We start from the raw sequence: 19,834 nt of genomic DNA on the forward strand, positions 1-19,834 counted from the left end.
GACCCTTTCAAGGTGTGTGCCCTTGAACAAGTTACTCAACTCTTCTGAGCCTCCCTTACCCTCCATCTGTAAAATTATTAAAACAGTAAGAATGACTGATTTTGAGCCCTTACTATGTGCCAGGCACTGTTCTAAGCATGCCGCCTTTAATTTAATTTAATTTAATTTAATTAAGTGCGCTCATTTACTCTTTGCAAGAGCCCTGGGTGTGGTTTCTGGTATCATCTTATTACAGATGAGTGGTGCCTCCAGGTCATGCAGCCAGGGAGGTCCCCCCAGACTTCAGGGCGCCCTCCCTGTCTCTCCCGGCTGTAACTCAGACACCAGTGCTGTTCACAGTGGCGCTTACTGCTCAGAAAGCAGAGGCCACACTCTCTGCAAGAATGCAGGTTATAGGCATGGATGGACATGTGGAAGTGACTCTTAGACTCTGGGGTCTGGGAACCCCCTGAGCCACCAGCTCCCCCCTGCACATGTCCCCGGGGGTGGGAAGAAACGTGGTCAGACCTCCAGGCACACTTTCTCCTCTGGGGTCACTGCTGGTGGGCGGTCAGCGGGGTGATCTTGACTGAGTCTGCAGAGCTGGAAGCCAGGCCACCCGGTGGGCTCAGCCCACCTTTGTGCAGAGGAACAGAGAGGGACCTGGGATGGGTAGGACGGCTCCCTGGGTCTAAGACTGAGCCAGGAGTGGGGGTTATGAGTAGCTCAGGCCCCAGGACAATGGCTCAGCCCCACCCATCAACGGACCGTGTCCGGTTCGTTTGTCCGACTGTGACTCAGACTGTCAGCTCCCTGCACCTTCTAGGCCATCAAAGAATGGGGGGACCCGAACCCATCACTTCACTGGCTGCATGGGCACCCAGAACACAGACCTTGGTCTTCAAGGAGCGCTTGGTCTCATGGGACATGGCCTCTGGTTCTACTCTTTGCTATACTTGTTTAAGAAGAAGAGAGTCAGGGTTCGGAAGTCGCTTGCCTGCGGTCCCCTGCAGTGACAGGAAGGTAGCACCAGACCCCGGGCCTTCCCTCTTCCAGCCCTGAGAGCTTCCCGTTCCGCCCGCGCCCGATGAGGCTGGTTTAACGGTGCTTCCTGCGAGCCAGGCCCTGTGCTAAGGGCTTCCCAGCCAATATCTCATTTAACTCCTCAACAACAGCATAAGCAGAGGTACCGTTATCTTCATCGTTCAGATGGGGAAACTGAGGCCGGAGGCTGGGACTGGACATCCCACCCAGGTCTGTGTGAGCGGGAAGGAAGCCCGTGCTCTCACTGTGCCGTTCACGGGCCGAGGTCTCTGCCTCTCCTGTCCCCGGGCCAGAGCTCCGCCCGCTGGTCTCTTGTCTCACAGGACACTGGGCACATGGGGGTGCTCCGGGAAAGTGGGAGGTGAATAGGTTGTCTCCAGGGGTCCCAGGTTTGGCTCACCCAACCCCACAGTTTACAGCTGGGGAAACTGAAGGGCAGAGAAAGAGGGGAATCGTTTGTCCAGGGTTGTGAGGTGCGGGGAGCTGAGGGTGACGGCATCTGATCCTCTGTCTGACCGTTTCCCACCCTCGTGAGAACAGGGAGAGACGAGCGACAGGGCAGTAGAGCTGCAAAGATGCAGCAGCTGTGGCAGGGGCGGCCCTGGCTGTGTGATGGGCTCTGGGGGCTGTGAAGCTTGAGTGGCAGCCCCAGGGCCTGGCTGATCATTCGGGGCTGGGCTGGGCGGGGCTCCGGGCAGGGAGACTAACGTACTTTCTCTGTCACTGAAATGTCAGCTCTTGGTCCTCCCGCCACCGAAGCAGCTGTCACCTCTGTGGTTTTGTCTTCCCACAGCAGCCTTGTGATGTCCCTCCTCCCCAGGGTCAAGGCCACAGATTCACCCAGACTCGAGAGCCGGCTTTGCCCTTTCTTGGCTATTTGACCCAGAGCAAGATGCTTCACCTCCCTTCAGCCTCAGTTTCCTCATCTGTGAAATGGGGAAAGTCGCTCCAGCCTTGTGTAGAGAGGACAGTGACGGAGGGGAGCCCTGATGTGATGTTTCCCAATCAGTATTTGTCCAATAACACACCCGGTCTACCAACTGTGTCATGAAGTTTTTCCAATTTTTTTTTGTGTGTGTGTGGTGAAACACATACAACATAAAATTTACCATCCTAACCATTTTTAAGTGTCCACACTTCAGTGGCATGAAGTACATTCATAATATAGTGCAACCATTACTTCCATCCATCTCAGAACTCTTTCTTTTTTAAAAAAAATTTTAAAATTAATTTTGTTATTGAAGTATAGTTGATTTACAAAATTGCATTAATTTCTGCTGCACAGCAAAGAGACTCAGTTATACAAGTTTATACACTCCTTTATTATATTCTTCTCCATTATGGTTTATCCCGGGATACTGAAGAGAGTTCCCTGTGCTGTACAGTAGGACCTTGTTGTTTATCCATTCTACATGTAATAGTTTGCATCTACTAACCCCAAACTCCCAGTCCCTCCCTCCCCCACCCCCTTCCCCTTGGCAACCTCCAGAACTCTTTCCATCTTGCAAAACTGTAACTCTGTCCCCATGAAACACTAATTCCCCATTCCCCTCCCCCCAGCCTCTGGCAACCACCATTCTACTTTCCGTTTGTAAGAATTTAATGACTCTAAGTGGCTCACGTAAGTGGCATCACACAGTGTTCGTCCTTTTGTGATTGGCTTATTTCACCTAATGTCATGTGAGATAAGTTTCATCCACGCTGTAGCCTGTGTCAGAATGTCTTTCCTTTTTAAGGCTGAATAGTACTCCTCTATATGTCTAGACCGAGTTTTAATTATCCTTTCGTCCACCAGTGGACACTTGGGTTGCTTCCGCCCTTCTGCTGCTGTGACTAGTGCTGCTGTGATCACAGGTGTGCAACATCTGTCCAAGACCCTGCTTTCAGTCCTTTTGGGTACGTACCCAGAAGCGGAGTTGTTGGGTCCTGTGGTTATTGTAGATTTCTAAAATTTTGGTCATTCAAGAAACCTGGAAAACGTAGTTTAGCTCTTCTCTGTGAAGGTAATTCCTCGCTTTTGTGTCACTCTTGACAGTTTGCCAAGCACTGTTATGCGCTCCCTTCTCCGGGCACGGGTAGTAGGAAGAGCAGGGAACAGGGGTTTGGGCCCTGCGCAGGCGAACTTGAGGTTGGCCAAGGCTGGGGTGGGCGGGCTACCACATCAGCAGAGCGGCAACCTGAAGACCACAGAGGTTAGGCTCGGCGAGGGGCTGGGGAGGCAGGATACGACTCATCAACATCGTGCCCCAGCCTGGGCTGAGCCCTCCCAGTGAATCCCAGAGCTGTCCTGGGAGGTGGATGCATTTTCCCAATTGTGCATTCCTTTGTTCCTTGAACCAGTGCCTGCTCTGTGCCTGGCATTGTCTTAGGTGCTGGGGATACTGGAGTGAGCCTGACGGTCAGTGAGCCCTCTTTCCAGGGGCTTCAGTTCTAAACGAATAGCTCAGCACCATTCCCAGTGTGTTGCCCGGTTTCGCTTTCCTACTGCTCACAACGAACTCTGTCTTCAGCTGACAGATGGAGAGCCTGAGCGCAGAGAGTTTCAGTCGCTTGCCTGAGGTCACGGGGTGGGAGGTGGGTAGGGCTGGGATTGCACCCAGCCTCCTGACTCCCTAGAAGGGGGAGGCAACGCACATGAAGCATTCAGCAAAATGACAACCCCAGCCACTGTCGGGGCTTGGAAGACGATGGTGCAGGTTGATGAGATGGGGCAGGTCTTCGGTTAAGGGGTCGGGAAAGGCTTTTGGAGGAGGTGACATTGGACTGAGACCTGAGTGATTTGTGAAGTCATATGACAGGAGAAGATTAGGGACCGATCACCCATGCAGAGGCATTGGCACATGCAGAGGTCCCTCTGGCTTGGATTCTGAGTCCTCCAAGGGCGAAATGAATTCTTCCTGTAAGCTGTTAATAGGATCCATCTTACAATTGAATCACAATATTTGGGCTGCATCCGAGTGCCGAGTGACACTTTGTCAAGGTTGTTTCCAAAAAGATCTTTGGATAAAACTATATTCATTTGGATTTGGCTATTAGATCTGGTTGACTCATGATATCTATGAAGGTTTCCTCCAGATTTCCAGCAGTCTCTCAAATCGTGGGCGTGGGTCGCTGAAGTACGTCCTTCAGAAGACGCAGTGCACCGTGATGGTTGATGTTCTCTGGGCCACAGGGCCGGGAGCAGAGACTGACAGCACCTTGGTCAAGGGTGGCTGCAGAGCGTACCAGCCCAGGGACCCGCCCACACACCCTGACCTTGGATTCACGCGGGAGCTCCTGCAAAATGACGGTCTCCTGCCTGCTGTGTGCTTCAGCTTCTCTGATCAGCCAGGCGAGGGCCCAGGCCTTCCCAGGGGCTTTTGTTGAATCTTTTGGGACTTTGTACGCTCATGCCTGCTTGACAGATGAGGAAACTGAGGCTTTCGCCTGGCCAGCGACAGGGGCCCCATCGAACCCAACTCTGCCCCAGATCAGCTCTCTCAACCACGATATGTACTGCAGTGCTAGATTCTAGGTCACCTTTGCAATTTCTATCAGAAAAGATCTGGCCAGGTAGATAATCTGAACAGTGCTATGGTGGGTTTATATTCAAGCCCTTGGGGGGGAGCTGCTGTAAGGACCCGAGAACTGACATGCCTCAACGGCAGCCCACTTTCATCTGTTCATTTAGTTGGTCCTTACGGCTCATGGAATCAGGGCCCTGTCTGGGCAGCGCTTTGGGAGTTGAGTTTAAGGAGGCTGAGCTGCCTCACTGTGTGTGTCCAAAAGCAGCCAATGTTATTTTTCGAGGAGTATTTGGTGCTTCAGCATTTTGACTAAATCGGGCAGACTCGTTTCCTTTCCCAAAGTGGTCAAGAATTTTTTTTTTTTTTTTTTTTTGTTGCATGAATCAAAATACACACTGTTAGCCCAGAGCTCCTCAGTGAGAAGCAGCTCCAGAGCTGCTGTCTTAGGAGACAGCTTAGCTGCCAGAGCAGATGGCATCTCGGCCTTATCTCTTCCGGCCTGACGTCACCTTAGGATGGGCAGCTCTCGAGACCCTACTTTGTCCCCTCTTGGAGAGGCTCTGGGGCCCTCAGAGCATGGAGCTGGGTGGGCGGCTGGCCTGAGGTGCTGGGGCTGCAGGAAGGAAGTGGTTTGATCTGACTCTGCAGAGAAGGTTCTGGCATCAGACTAGGCAGTTGTGTTTGCAAATCTGATGAGTGGGGAAAGTGGGAGTATTTTGGGTTCTGGTTTATTTTCTTTGGCTAGAGTTCTAGAATCCAAGACTATCAGAGCTGGCAGATTCTTTATTATCCAGCCCTACCCCTTCTGCTCCAGGTGGGGAGGCTTTGTGGAAGGCCACCGAGGGGAGGGAAGAGGTGGGAAGGGAGCAAATGGGTACTTGCTTGCCCACCCATTGTCTCAGGGCTTCCCTGCCAAGGTGGGAAATGATACTCTCCTTAGCAGATGAGAGACCAGTTTGGGGATGTTAAGAAACTCATCAAAGGGTACTATTGAGAAAGCCCTAAATTTGGTCCATCTGACTGTTAGATACATACTAACCGTGGGAGTCGTAAGAGCTGACGTATCTTGAGCGTTAGCTGTGTGTCAGAAACTGTGCTGCCCTCTCTTCCTGCATCATCTCATTTAATCCTCAAAACAACCCTTTAAAAGAGGTTTTGTTGCCAACCGTGCTGAAGAGACGAGGGTTTAAGGGACTTGCCCATTGTCACACGATGATGAGATAGATGGCAACACTTGACTCAGTGTGGAGCCAAAGGCTATATAACTGGGGGGGGGGGGTAGGGCAGCGTGGGGACAGCAGAGTTGAGTCCACTGCTTGTCACTCCCTGCTCAGGGGCTGGGTAACTTCCTTTGGCCCCAAATCTCCTCTCCTGGTGCTATTTCTAATTCCTTCCACCTGGATCTTTAGTTATTTGGATGGTTTGATTTGATTCGGTTTCCATGGGAATCTGTGTTTGTGTGCTCACCAGGGATCTCCGGGCAATGAGCTGATGTTACCCACAGGGCCTCCGGGTGGAGGGGATAGAGGGGCCGGAGCAGGAGGGGCAGTGGGCTGGAGGGTCTCCTGGGGTCTGGCTCCTGCTCTGGAGCTCCCAGTCTGGTGGAACTGGGCCAGAGGCGTACGTCTGATTCCCATTGTGTGGGTGCTGATTTTTTTTTTCCCATCTCTTGGAAGCAGATCAGCTCACAGGGAAAATGGAAATGGTGACCTTTTACGAATTTCTTTCTTTGCACACGATTGCTTCTTGTTTTCCTGCCCCCTGACTGAAGGTGGGCAGACCTCGGGGGCTTGGAAATCCTCAACCCACCATTTCCCATCCCCGCCTGCCCCCAGCCTCACTTCTGAGAAAGCCGTGGGGACTTAGAGCAAACTCCGAGTGACAGATGGCAGTGGCACGCATCTGGGTCAGTGCCAAGGGAGGCTTTGCCTCTTCTGCCCTCCTCTGTGGGCTTCCTGGGAATGCCCTCCTGGTGGAGGGGACGGAGCACTTCGCCCGACAGCATCCCCGTGATGGGGCTCCGATGGGCTTCCCAGGTCGGTCCAGCCCAGGCCATCAGGCTGACCTAGTGTAGACGCCCATCTCCTGGTGTTGCAAAATAGATACAGTGGACAGAAGCGGGTTCAGATCTGCTTTCCCTCTGCTAGCCCTGCGTTCTTGGCTAGTCACCTGACTTCCTAGGGGCTTAGTCTTCTACTCTGTAAAAATGGCGGTAGTAGCACTGTCCCCAGGGTGTCACGATTGTGCCACAAACACAGCATCAGACTCAGCATACAGGCCTCCTTTGCCTCCCTCCGCTCCGTGGATGGCCCTGCTTCCACTCTTCCTCTTTTCCCTAATCCAAGAGAGACTTTCCTCCTGATTCTTTCTTGCTTGGAGAATCGCCGTCCTCACGTGGGTTCCAGCTTCCCGCTGTAATCCCAGGCTGGCACCCTTTCCCCCGCTACAGATCATTTCCTGACTATAACTTTTCTGTTTCTCGATGTGATGACAACATTAAAGAAAGCTGAGAAACGGAGGGAGCTTGACCTCTTTGAGATCTTCTTCTCTTCTAGGTGTCCCAGTGGGCCAGGTATCAGGACTCAGAGGCCCAAGGGCCTGTCCGGAATCTTAACTCTGTTACCTGCAGCTGTGTACCTTTGGGTGCTAGGCTTCAGCCCTGGAGGCTGGCTTTTGCCATCTGTGAAATGGCTGTCCTGAGAGCACGGGGGCCAGACCTGGCCTTATGGTGTTTGTCCGGTAAGGGGATGGCTGCCCTTCTATGCAAATACGATCGTGCTCCTTCCACACACGTACCCTCCCCTGTCAGTCTTCATAATGCATGTGCTCCTTACTGAATGGTCAGGACAAGATCAGTGGCTCAGCCAGGCCTCCCCTCCCCCACTGCGGGCACAGGCGATGGACCAGGAAGATACGGGGAGGGGTTATTTCACATAAAGCTGGTGGTGGGGCAAGCCCCTGGCATTTTCTCTGGAGCCTGTGTTCTCATGATTTGCCTTGCTTGCCTCAGCAAGCCTTGACTTAATGCTACGTCTGATGAGCCTAAATCAGCTTTCTTTGCCTGCTGTTCCAAAGGGTGTCCTCCGCCCTCAGGCTGTGCCTTGACCAAGGCTTGCTAGACTGAAGGGAGGGGCGGCCCAGCGCGCCAGCTGACTTAGAGCCCGGGTAAGTGTGTCATCCTCTTAGAGTCCAAAGCGTTCAGCATCTCCCTAGGGCCTGCTGGGCAGGCGGATTATGGAGGGAGGTGCAGCAGCTGGTCTCAGAGCTCTTCTAGATCATCCAACCAGTGGACTTAAACCCTGGGGACTGGTCCCTGTGGCTTCACAGTAATCATCTCTGGGGTGGGCATCTGGAACAGCCAGCATGGAGGGAAACGCTGCAATTTCCAAAACACTTTCCGGTCCCTTCTAAAAGTCTTGGGAGCACCTCCACAAGCAGAAGGGTTTGTTACTGACCTCAGTTTACAGCTGAGGGAAGGAATTCTCAGAGAAGTCTGGTAACTTGGCCAAGGTCCCATGGTGGGTGTATCGTTAGAATTAATATCACCCAACAAACAGTGCCCTAAACAAGGAAATGGTTGATATTTTCGCTGACCCAGAAGGCCTAGTACAGCAGGCTGTGAATGTCACCCAGTCTCAGACTCCTTTCAGCTTGCTGCTCTGCCACCTTGAGCATGTAGCTTTTGTCCTCATGCTTGTAAGATGGCTGCTGAATCCCTGGGCATCTCACCCATGTTCCAGGTAGTAAGCAGGTGGAAGGGTGAAAAAGAAAAATTAAAAGGCCAAGTCTGAGTCTTTAAAAGAATTCTCCTCAAAGCTGCAGCAAATTCTGCTGACATCTCATTGGCCCGAACTGAATCTTCTGACCATCCTTGGCTACAAGGGAGACGAGGAAGGAGAGAATTTCATCAGGCACATTGCTGGGAATTTTGTCATAAAGAAGAGGACAACGAATGTCTGGGAGGCCCACCGACATAGTCTGCCGTAGCTCACAAAGCTCCCAAGCCAGAATTGGCAGCCGAAGAGCTGAAATCTTTGAGGACTACTTAGTGGTAGGTTCTGTTTTCACCACCTGCCAGCTTACAGGCAGTGCAGACAGTAGGCGATATCGGTGCCGTTTCACAACTTACCAGCTTACAGGTGGTGTAGACTGCGTAAATCTCTACGCACCTTCTCCAGGGCAGAGCAAGCCTTTCTCCCTGGGAATCTGCAGTCAGGTTGGGGAGATGGATAAGAAACAGATATGTGCCATTGTGGTAGATGCTACAAGGAAGAGGACAGGAGCCATGTGTCCTGTGTACAGTGGGTGGCAGGAAGGGCCACCCCGAGGAAGTGACATTTGTGCCGAGGCTGTTCCAAGTCGGACACACCTGCTGTACATTCCTGCAGTTTGGGGGCAGATGTGCATTTGGGGAGGGTGGGAGGAGCAGATGTTATTTCTCTGTTCTGTGTACCAGTGTATCGCAGCACCTGCCCCGTGGATTACTGGGTTTTGGAGACGCTGGGGAGATAAAAAGCAATCTACAGTCACATCCATGGGGACCTGACTTCCTGCGTCCCTCTTTAGAGGGTCACCGTGCACGTTGCCTATTAAAGGTTTTCTTTCTTCACGGGGCACCTGGCACAGAGTGTTAAAACGGAGACAGCAAAGAGCACAGGCTTTGGACTTGGACGGTCTCGGGTTCAGATCCTGCTGCACTGTTCCAGCTGTGTGACCTCGAGCTAATTCCCCTCAGTCTCCTCATTTGTGAAATGTGGGCAGTTGTTACTCAGTGGAGCTGTTGTGTGGATTCAATGGGAGAGCGGATGTAAAATCCTCAGAGCAGGGCCAGATGCAATGATTATTGCCGTCATACTGCCCTCCCCTTTGCACCCTGAGAGAGTGGCTTTCTAGACTCTTCCAGAGGAGGTGAGAGGAAAATCCAGGCAGCCTGGCCTTCTCTTTCTTGCATGCCCCTGGCTGGATCAGACCCCTGTGAGCCCAGACTTTTGAGATCTGGCTCTGAACTTGGAAGAGCCCAGGATGGCGGTCTGGATGGTGGAGGGGTTCTGTGAGTGTTTCCAGCCACTGTTCTAGCCAGACGGGGGACCCCTGAGGAGCCCTGAGACAGAGCTTTCCCCTCTCAGGACAGGGAGTGGACCATGCAGTTCTGGGTCCCTCGGTGCCCTCTCTTTGGGAGAACGTGGGGGACACGGGTGGGTTCCTCCCTCCAGGACACTGGGTGATTCATCCCCACGGAGACAGAAGGGCAGAATGTTCCTTTGGGACTGCAGAGGACAAAGGGACGTGTCTGTGAGAGTTTTAATTCCTCCATGCAATCTCAGACCCAGCCTTCTTGGTTTGGGCCAGCGGAGAGAGAGCCCCAGGGTCGGCTGAGAACCTTGTGCGTGTGCGCGGGTGACTTAAGGAGTGGGTCTCAGGCACGGGGAAGGTCACTCTTGCCTTCCCTCCTCCTCCCCGTGTGGGCAGGTGGACACAGAACTCAGGAGGGCTGATGGGGGCCAACACCTGCATGAGGGCCCAGCAGACGTGGGTTGTAATCCTGGTTCACACTACAAGCTGTGTGCTCTTGGGGGTGGTCACCTCGATTTCTTCATCTGGAAAATGGGTTCTCTCAGCTCACCTGGCTCTTGGTGGGCACTTAACGAATGTTATCCCTGCCTCTCGGCGACCTTGCCACACCTGTACACCTACACCAGGCCACTTCCAGCTTCTGAGGCTGGGTTCTTTATCCTTCCAAATAAGGATAACCACAGCTGATGGCTCTTCTGCAGCACAGGCTGAAGTCTGCAGTGGTGTGAGGCCGCGGGCCACGGTCACAGCACTTCCGTGGTGCCTCGTGGGGGTGAAGCGTTAGTGCTCCGTGGGGCTCGTGCCAATCCTGGGAGACTTCACACCCGTCCTGGGAATTCTGTGGGGAGAGCTTGCCGAAAGGGGCAGAGTGGAGCCTGAACCCAAAATAGGTCAATGGACTCCCTAGAGAAGCTATGTTCACCATGATCATGCGAGTGTCAGGTCTTTATCCAGCAGATCCTGAGCTGTGCCAGGGCCTGAGGATGTCACAGTAAACAGGACAGAGGCAGTCTCTTCCTTCTTGGACAAATTTAGCTCTGGTCCCACAGCTTTATAATTTTAAGGCCTTCAAAGAGATCGATCAGCATCTGTTACCCATTCACACCCCTGGGGGCTGCTAGACACATCCTGGGTGCCAGCCAGGGCTGGACGTCCCACACCTTGCCACCAAGGTGGTGCTCAGGCACCTCATTAACCCCTCTGCCCCCGCGTCCCGAGCAGCCCCATCTCGCCGGGGACTGTATTCCTCACCAGGCTTATCTCCTCTGCTGAGGAACCCGGGGAGGTCAGCTCCCTCCCGTCTTACGGATGGGGCTCTGGGGGCTCAGAGGGCTTGGGGAAGGCAGAGCTTGGATTTGAACCCTGATGCCCCAGGCCGGTGGGGACATTGCCCAGCCTGGCCTATTTTTAGAGGGCGCCTTGTGGGTCAGCTGAGGAGACAATGGAGAATGCGGTCCCCACAATGTACCATTGTTCCCACGGTGGCTTCAGGGCCAGGGCTCAGCCCAGCAGATGATCTGTGGTCCCCCCTGGGGGCTGGACCATTGCCCCACCGTCTGCGGATTTTTCCAGCGTTTGTATAGGCAGGAGTGAACAGGCACTCAGAGGAAGAGAGAGAGGGCTGGGGAGATGGGAGCTCTGTGTTCAGGGCACTCATTTTGTTGGGGGGTATAAGGCAGGTGGCCCAGGGGGACCCCTGTACTGGGGATGGGCCTGGGCACTAAGCACTCACCCTTCCCCCTGAGGTTCCATTATTCTTCCCATGTCACAGAAGCACAACGGCCGCCTGGGAGATGCTTCAGGGGTCTTCAAAGCGGATGCCTGGAAGCCCCAGCATCTCTCAGCCTGGGATGGAGAAGGGAGAGGGTTTTTGTTCAAAGCGCAGATACTGAGTTTTCCCGCTCTCAAGGTGGAACCTGAAAATTGGGGTGTATTTATTTTTGAGCCAATTTCTTCAGATTGGCAACCATTGACCTCAACGGATGGCGGGGTGCTTCCTTGGTCCCCCTTCCCCTTTCGTCTCTGCTTCTCGGAGCGGCTTCTCTGGCCAGAGAGAGCTGCCCCCCGAAGCCCAGTGCTCCCACGACCAAATTAGGAGCTTTCCTCCAACCGCAGTGAGACGCGCGCTGGGTGTCTGCAGGCTGTAATTCCAGCCACACCGTGACTGCGGGTCCCACGTGACAGGCCCGTCTGTCTTTCTCTCCCCAGGAGCAGGACATCGAGACTTTGCATGGCTCCATTCACGTCACACTGTGTGGGACCCCCAAGGGGAACCGACCCGTCATCCTCACCTACCACGACATTGGCATGAACCGTAAGTTCCGAGGAGCCGCGTGTCCTGGGCGAGCCGGTTCCTGCCGGGGTTGGAGGAGAGGAGAGCTAGGAAGGGCGGGTGGCTGGGAGTCCGCCTCATCCTCTTTTGCCGGGACTTCCTGGAGCTGTTCTGGGGAGAACTCTTGCCACAGACTGGACGAGCCTGGAATGCACTGCCTGGGGGCTGGGAAATGCTGGGGACTCAGGAGTCCTCCACCATCAGGCTGTGTGACAGTGACTGCCTTTAATGAAGGCCTACAGTGGTTTTTAGTGTTTTCACAGGATTGTGCAACCTTCAGCACAATCCATTTTAGAACATTTTTATTATTCTGAAAAGAAGTTCTGTCCTCTTATCTATCACCCCCCAATCTCCCATACCCCCCAGCCCCGGGCCACCACTAGTCTACTTTCTGTCTCTAAGATCTGCCCATTCTGGACATCTTTTATCAATGGAATCACACAACGTGTGGTCTTTCGTGACTGGCTTCTTTCGTAATGTTTTCAAGGTACGTCCGCATTGTGCCATATATCAGTACTTTATTCTCTTTTGCCGAATGATATTCCATTGTACGGATACACCGCATTTTATTTGTCTATCCTCGTTTAATGGGCATTTGGATTTCCCACCTCTCAACTATTCTGAATACTGCTGCTATGGATGTTTAGATTGCGAATTCTTAAGATTACCAGGAAGTGTTCCCAAATGTGGGTTTTTCACAGATGGGACTGGAATAAGATCTACTTAGCATTACAATTACACAGAACAGAAATGCTTCTGTGATGACTCAGAAGGCGCTTATGGCCCTTCCTGGTCCAGTGCGTATTGCAAGCTGGATGCTTGCTTGATTTTTGATTAACAGATGGACTGAATGACATTGTTTTTCCAACAGCTTATTAATACTTCGAGGCTGCGAATGATGTCAGTCACTGAAAACCATTTTTCTCCTTCACTCTCACTTCTCTTTTCTCTCTCTTTTCCCCCCATATGCCCCCTTGTAACCATTATGTACCAGATCCGATGCTAGGTACTTTGATATATACCACCTTATTCCACTGACTCTGATGAGGACATGGGATTGCATTTGGTGGTGTTACTCCTCCATTGTTAGAGTACAGTAAGTGCTGTAACAAAAGACCCAAGGCCTCTGTGGCTTAACATGATATATGTTTAGTTCTCACTCATGTAACAACTCAGTGGACATTTTGTGGGACACCTTCCATGTGGTGATTCAGGGACCCAGGCTCTTTCTAGCTGTGACTCCACCATCCCCTGGAGCCTCCGAGGCTTCTGTTGGCTCCTCCACACCTGGCAGTGATGAAAGAAAGAGGAGAGAAACCTAGAGGATTGGGTGGCAGGTGTTATGAGGAAATGGGGAGCCTCACATGCTATTGGCTAGAATCTGATCACGTGACTGCCTCTGTTTGCAAGGCAGGCTGGGAAATGTAGTCCAGAAGTGTGTCCTGGAAGAAAAAGGAAGTGTTTTGGCGACCAGCTGGCCATCTTTGCCTCAGCAATTAGGAGGCTCATCCAAGCCCACATAAGAGTGGTCCCCCTTGTTTGAAAATCCTGTGTGCCCTGGCCAGTATCCCTGAGGTGAGGGTCTAGGAGACCTAGAGAGAAAGAGAGTGTCAGTGGGGCAACCCCACCTCATACGAGGACCATCACGGCCACGACTGTTGGGGAAGAAGCAGGAGCTGGAATGGGATCCCCTCCCAGCGCTGCCTGGAAGTTTATGTCATCCACCAGCATAGGCAGGAGAGTTTACTGACCGTCTCCACTTCCACACCCACTCCCTTGCCCCGTGACTTATTCTTGCCTTTTATCACCAGAGGAAAGTGGGAAAGAAAATGTAGCCATTCTTTCTTGAAAGTTCCTTCCCCCTGCTGTGTAGGCATGAAACCAACAGAATGAATACAGACTTTATTCTCTCCTAACTTCTTCCTCTTCTCTCTCCCCTGCCTGTTCTCCAGACAAAACCTGCTATAACCCCCTCTTCAACTCCGAGGACATGCAGGAGATCACCCAGCACTTTGCTGTCTGCCACGTGGACGCCCCCGGCCAGCAGGACAGTGCTGCATCCTTCCCCACGGGGTAAGAGGAGGGAGCCTCGGGCCCCAGGACAGGGAAAGGAGAGCCATGCAGGGTGGGAACAGGTGGTGGGAGGAGGCATTAGTCAGGCTTTTAATGTTTCTTTTTTAATTGTGATAAAATATATATAACCTAAATTTTACCGTTTTTAACCATTTGTAAGTGTGTGGTTCACTGACATTAAGTACATTCACATTGTGGCGCAGCCATCACCACCATTATCTCCAGGACCTTTTAATTAGCCTAAACTGAACCCCCATAACCATCAATCAATAGCTCCCCGACCCTCACCCTGCAGACACCCTGTCCCCACCCCACACAGCAGCCCAGCTAGGCTGGCTTTTTATAGGGGTACATGGCCCAGACGGGACTGAAGTGGAAGAGGGTCTTGACAATATGAAATAGTTAGGAGAAAGATCTAGAAAGTTGGGAAGAAAAATAGAGACCATAATTGGAAATGATATTGATGAAGTACGTCCTGTGGGCCAGACTTAATCATCTTTATTTACAAATGTCATTTGTATTTAATCCTTACATGGCTGGTGCTGGTAGCTCCGTTCTCTAGATGGAAAAACGGAGGCGTGGAGGGGTTAACTGCCTTGCTCAAGCTCGCACAGCTGGTTTAATTGGGGTGGGGGGGGGGTGTCGGGTTTGAGCCCAGTCTGCTGGCTCTAAGACTCAAACTCCCTTTGGAACATCAGGCTGCCTTGATCCCGGGTGTCTACACTGCCTGCTCCTCCCCGGTGCGTGGCTGATGTGGGCTTTCAGCTCTCGTTGCGAGGCTGGGGGCAGGCTTACCGAGTGCACTGGACAGTCAGGCTCACATGGGGGAGGCAGACCTCTCGGAGGCCCCTCACCGTGCTGTGACTCAGCCAAGGTGCGACCAGGTTCTTGGGTTTAAAGTCTGCCAAAGAGGCCTTCTTGGAATCACAAAGAGATCTTTTTTGTTAGTGTTCTGAATCATCCTTAATCACTAACCTTTATCAGAGAGGAAGGCAAGGAATGCCCAGACATCTGTTAAAAGAGTCAAAAGCCTCTTAATACAGCAGCAGAGTAAGCGTCTGTCAGTATATCCATCTTTGCTTGGACAAATTGTTTGAAAGACTTGGGGTAACCCAGTGACTCTCAGCTCCCCACGGGGAGATTTTAAAAATATTCTGAAACCTGAGCCCCACTCTCAGGAATTTTTGTTCAGTTGACCCGGAGGCCAAGGCGCAGGGTATGTGTTCCCCTAAGTTACCAGGCGATTCCAGCGTGTGGCTGGTGGGACCCACTGCCTGAGTGGGGTCTGGCGTGGTCAGGGGTCTCCTAGGCCCTCCAGGGTGCACCCCCCTCATCCTGAGGCTGAGACGGCAAAGCAGGGATAGGGGCCCCTGGCCGGGTCACTCCCGGCTCTGGAGTCAGCTTTCTACACATGGGGCCTCGTGAGTAGAATCCTGTTGCCTGCTGGCTGTGTACCCACCCCCCAAGAGCAGTGAGGAAAGAAGCTGTGGAGTTAGGTGTCTCCCCAACTCTCTCCGTTTGGGGGCTGCTAGCTCCAAACCGAGCCGTGGCCATTTCAGAAAGACAGCGGGTTCATTGATGTGTAGCCCCACCAACCGGGATCTTCCTGGCTCTTTCCCTTTTGCACATGCTGGTCCCCCTGCCTAGAATGTTCCCTACACTCTTCAGTCCTCAAGCTCTCCCCAACCCGTGTCCCCTTCAATGGCACTTCTTCCAAGAAGCCCTCCCTGACCACTTGGTCAGAACAGATCTCGCTGTTTCAGCCTCCTGCTCTCAGCACCTTCCCCTCCCCGGTGGTCACCACTGTCATGAGTTATGCATATTGGTTTCTGCTGACTCACCCCCCGGCTCCTGCACGGGACCGTGTCTGCTTTGCTCACGTGGGTTCCCGTTGCCTCGCCAGGAGCCTGGCATGAGAAAGGCCCAACAACTCCTCTGTTGAAGGGACTCCTTCCTGCCTGCTCTGATTCCTGAGCCCCGAAGTCGGCATTGTGGAATGCCTTCTAGTGGGTGACCCCCAGCACCTAGACCGAGTGGGTCTTGTGAGGCATCTTGACGGCTCCCCCAGGGACCTGCCTCCAGGACCATGGGACATTCGGAGGAGCTGGCTCCTAACACAGCGTGCCGTGTGGACTCACTTTCCATAAAACGGGCCAGACTCCCTGATGACAGCCAAGACCATGGAGAAAAGGACAAATCTTTGAGTTCCTTCCAGGAAGATGGGAAAGAAAATGTGTGGAAACTCTGGCTAGGGTTGTAGGCACCTGGCCGGGCAAAGGCTCTAGGGATTCTTTCTGGAAATTCAACGGAGGTGAACATACACTTGCTTCTGGGGAGGCAGAGGGAACAGCATGTGCAAAGGCCAAGAGGAGAGCCAGTCTAGAAATGGTAGATAATCTGGAAGGAGAACCTGCTGGCCGAGAAGAAGGAGCCAGCCTGGGAGGTGGCTTCGTGTGGTGCCAGAGGTTGGCCTCTGGTGTCCCCATTGGAAAGGTGGGCACAGTGGGAACAAGAGACCCTTTCCAGGCCCTGCTAAGGAGTTGATGATGGGAAACTGTTGTTTCCTGCATCCAGCAAAGGGGAAACCCTCGCCTTAATGTACAGACCCAGGCAGCCTACAGGCTCCCTGATCACCCAATGAGAGTCCTCACCGCCGTCACCCTCCTCGGTACCTGCTGTCCTGGGCCAGTTTTGAACAGAGAGGAGCTCCCCCAGCCCTCTGTTAACAGGAGGAGTGGTCCCGGAAGATGTGTGAGTCGAGGCATCCCTGTGCCTTAAAATCGCCCTGGGTGTCCATTTCCCGAAGCCACTGTGTCCAGCCAATCAGGGGTGGCTTGCCTTCTCTGCCTTGTCTCCCAGGCTTCTTCTCAAGCATCTCTTGGGGAGAGGAGAGGAGAGGGAGGGGCTTCCCCAAGGTCAGGAGGGCTTCACGGGAGGGCTGCCAGGAGACCTCCTTTGGGAAGGTAAGTGAGTACATGGGCCTTGAAATCCTGAGAGCTCCAAATCCCTGCTTGTCTGTGAAGCCAAGTCACTTATCTCTTAGCCTTCATGATATTTACAATCCTTATATGAGGGAACTCATAGCAACCTCATAGACTAGTTGTAAAGATTAAATGAGCTTACAATGCTCATCAAAAGTTTGTTGTAGGACCTGGAACATAGGAAGCGGTGTGTAAAGGGTCACTTTACAAAGTAAAAGGTGGGGGAAATAGGATGGAGAGCATCCTTGCGCAGAGGAGCAGGCTGTGTACATGGTGGGGTGCTTGGAGTGGAGGCCGCGGGAGGGGACTAGACTGGGGAGTGTGGGCGTACAGGGCGGTTTGTTGCACGGTCCCTGCCTATCAAGTGTGTTTTCGTTTGCACTGTTCATTTTCGCTGGGGTCCCGGCTCTTGTTAACTGCCTCTGCATGGTCTCTCCCAAGGTACATGTACCCCTCCATGGACCAGCTGGCAGAAATGCTGCCCGGAGTCCTTCACCAGTTTGGGTAAGAGTGAGGGATCCACTCCCCCACCAGCTTGCAGAGAAGGGTGATCTCTACCTTCTGCCTCTCCTGGCGTCTTGATCTGGCCCCAGCACTGAAATCTAGGTTAATGCTTAAAGATCAGGGAAGAAATCAGCTTGTTGTACTCTGCAGACACTGTTTTTCATGCAGTCTCTTTACTCCCATCTGCCTCTTGCAAGTCGGGCTCTTCTCCTTGAGTCAATCCATCACCCGATGACAGCCACCCCACCCATCCTTTCCTCGCCTCTCTTCTTTTATTGCTTTCTCTTTCCCATAGAACATTCTGGAATAGGGTTGCCTGAACCCTTAACATCTCCCTCCAGGCCTTTATTTCTTCAGGGCTCAAGGAAACTTCTTAGTGGAGCCTTTTGTACGATGATAACACCTCCAAGTTCTTGCCCAATTCATTTTCATTCCAAGTTTTAGAATCCAAAATAAAGCTGAAGAGCGGGAAGAAGCAGTTTGGTAAATAGGCCTTCCCGTAAATGACAGCGGGGCTGTCAGAGCCTGGCCGCGGTCGGGAGAGGAGTGAGGGAAAGGCATGAGTCTTTCCAAGGTCAAGGTCTTCTGTCCAGACATAAAGCATGATGCATTGCAGGTCCTGCAGGGCACGTATGGCAGCGTGGTCCCACTTTGTCTAGCCTGCCAGCCGCCCTCAGCAATGCCCACGACACACCCTTGGGGAGATGAGAGGGGCGGGGAAGGTTTTCAAGGGGCGCTTCCCATCGCTCACTCCTTCTGGGACGTGAATGTTTATTTCTCCTTCCAGACTGAAAAGCATCATTGGCATGGGAACCGGAGCGGGCGCCTACATCCTCACTCGATTTGCTGTGAGTTCTTTCATTAAAAAAAAAAAAAAAAACTCTCTCTCTTTCTATATGCACAATATATATGTTTTAAATAAAATTAATTCAAGAGTAAGGAAGAAAATTAGAAAAGCACCAAAAAAAACTCCCCAAAAGGAAAAAGAAATGAGCCATAATTCCATTTCCCAAAGGAGAACCACAGTGCACTTCGGGGTGTGTGGTCCAGAGTTACGTATGCACGTGGGGTGTGCGGGTGTGCAGTCACGTACACACCAGCAGCTCTTTCCCTTCACTGAAATGCCGCACGAGACATGTTCCTTGATCATCATCTTCGCTCGCTTCGCAGTGATTGTGGCCAGGTCCTCATGTCGCTGAGTACTCTGCTCTGCTACTTCTTTGTGATAGCTGCACGGTTTTTGTAGTCAGGGAACTCTTGGACCCTGACTAATTCTAAACTAATCAGAGATATCTGTGTTAACATGACAGATGTCACTTATGTTACTAGGGGTCCAGGTCAGGTGCTGCTGGGTCCTTTGTATCCTTACCAAACAGTTGTTTCAAAATGCAGTGATGCTCATTTTATTCAACCATATGTCATCTGATGGCCTGTTATTTGCTGGACTTTGCTAGAGGTTAGGCATGCTGGCACAAATACAAAATGGTCTGGCTGTCTAGGCTCTGAGCAGATAAAATTAAGTCTCAACTGTGTCTTAGCTCTCTATCTCCATATCTCTGAGAAGTAATAGAATTCTTACTGATTACTGAAGAGCTGATTAGCTTGTCTGATTTATGAGGTCCATGGTATGATGTACCCATTTCACAGCTAGGGAAGCTGAGGGGCAGCAGGGTGAAGTGACTTGTCCCACGTAGGTCTGCCAAGCACACGTGCTCCTACTTCTCCTATGGTTTCCTCTTTCCCTTCTCTCAGGAACCCCATTTAGTGTCTACTAGGCTGGAACCTCAGTTTTGGAAGGGGGGCAGTGTCGAGAGCAGCAGCCTGCTCTGGGGGTCCACACGGGTCCTCTTCTGGTACTTTTCTCAGCCTTTGGTTTGACTTTAAAGTTCACAGTCTCTCAGATGGCTAGGTTGTCTCTCTCACTTCGTGTCTCCGATTGCAGCTGAACAACCCCGAGATGGTGGAGGGCCTCGTCCTCATCAACGTGAACCCTTGTGCGGAAGGCTGGATGGACTGGGCCGCCTCTAAGGTGAGGCTGGGGGCCTGGGTCGGGCAGGGGGTGTCCCAGTCTGCAGAGGGGCAGGTGTGCCTGACTCTGCCTGGAGCACAAAATGCAAGAGACCTCTCCTAGCCCCACCCCTTCACCACCCCCAGCAAAGAAAGCAGCTTTCCTCCGCTTGGCTTTGAATAGTGAACATGACCTCAGCCATGTGCCATTCAGATTTCAATAGGACCCTGCTGTCCGAGCCAGCGATACCAGTGGGACATGGGTCCCGAGCCAGCTTTTATAAGGACAACCTGGGTTAAGAAGTGTTCGCTGGGGACTTAGCATATGTTGGGCT

At 52.5% G+C, this 19,834-nt stretch overlaps 1 protein-coding gene across 2 annotated transcripts in view; it reads left to right on the forward strand.

Moving 5' to 3' along the window:
* Positions 1-19,834, forward strand: part of NDRG1 (N-myc downstream regulated 1) — a 56,997-nt gene that overhangs the window by 18,020 nt on the left and 19,143 nt on the right. The window contains exons 4-8 of one of the 2 annotated variants that reach the window (XM_036830165.1): positions 11,811-11,916; positions 13,887-14,007; positions 17,430-17,492; positions 18,280-18,340; positions 19,435-19,521. In XM_036830165.1, coding sequence (XP_036686060.1) covers positions 11,811-11,916; positions 13,887-14,007; positions 17,430-17,492; positions 18,280-18,340; positions 19,435-19,521 — 438 coding nt within the window. The remainder of the gene's footprint in view (positions 1-11,810; positions 11,917-13,886; positions 14,008-17,429; positions 17,493-18,279; positions 18,341-19,434; positions 19,522-19,834) is intronic. The other variant, XM_036830166.1, reaches the window with a different exon arrangement.

Source organism: Balaenoptera musculus, chromosome 17 (assembly GCF_009873245.2).
Source record: "Balaenoptera musculus isolate JJ_BM4_2016_0621 chromosome 17, mBalMus1.pri.v3, whole genome shotgun sequence".
Lineage (NCBI taxonomy): Eukaryota > Metazoa > Chordata > Mammalia > Artiodactyla > Balaenopteridae > Balaenoptera > Balaenoptera musculus.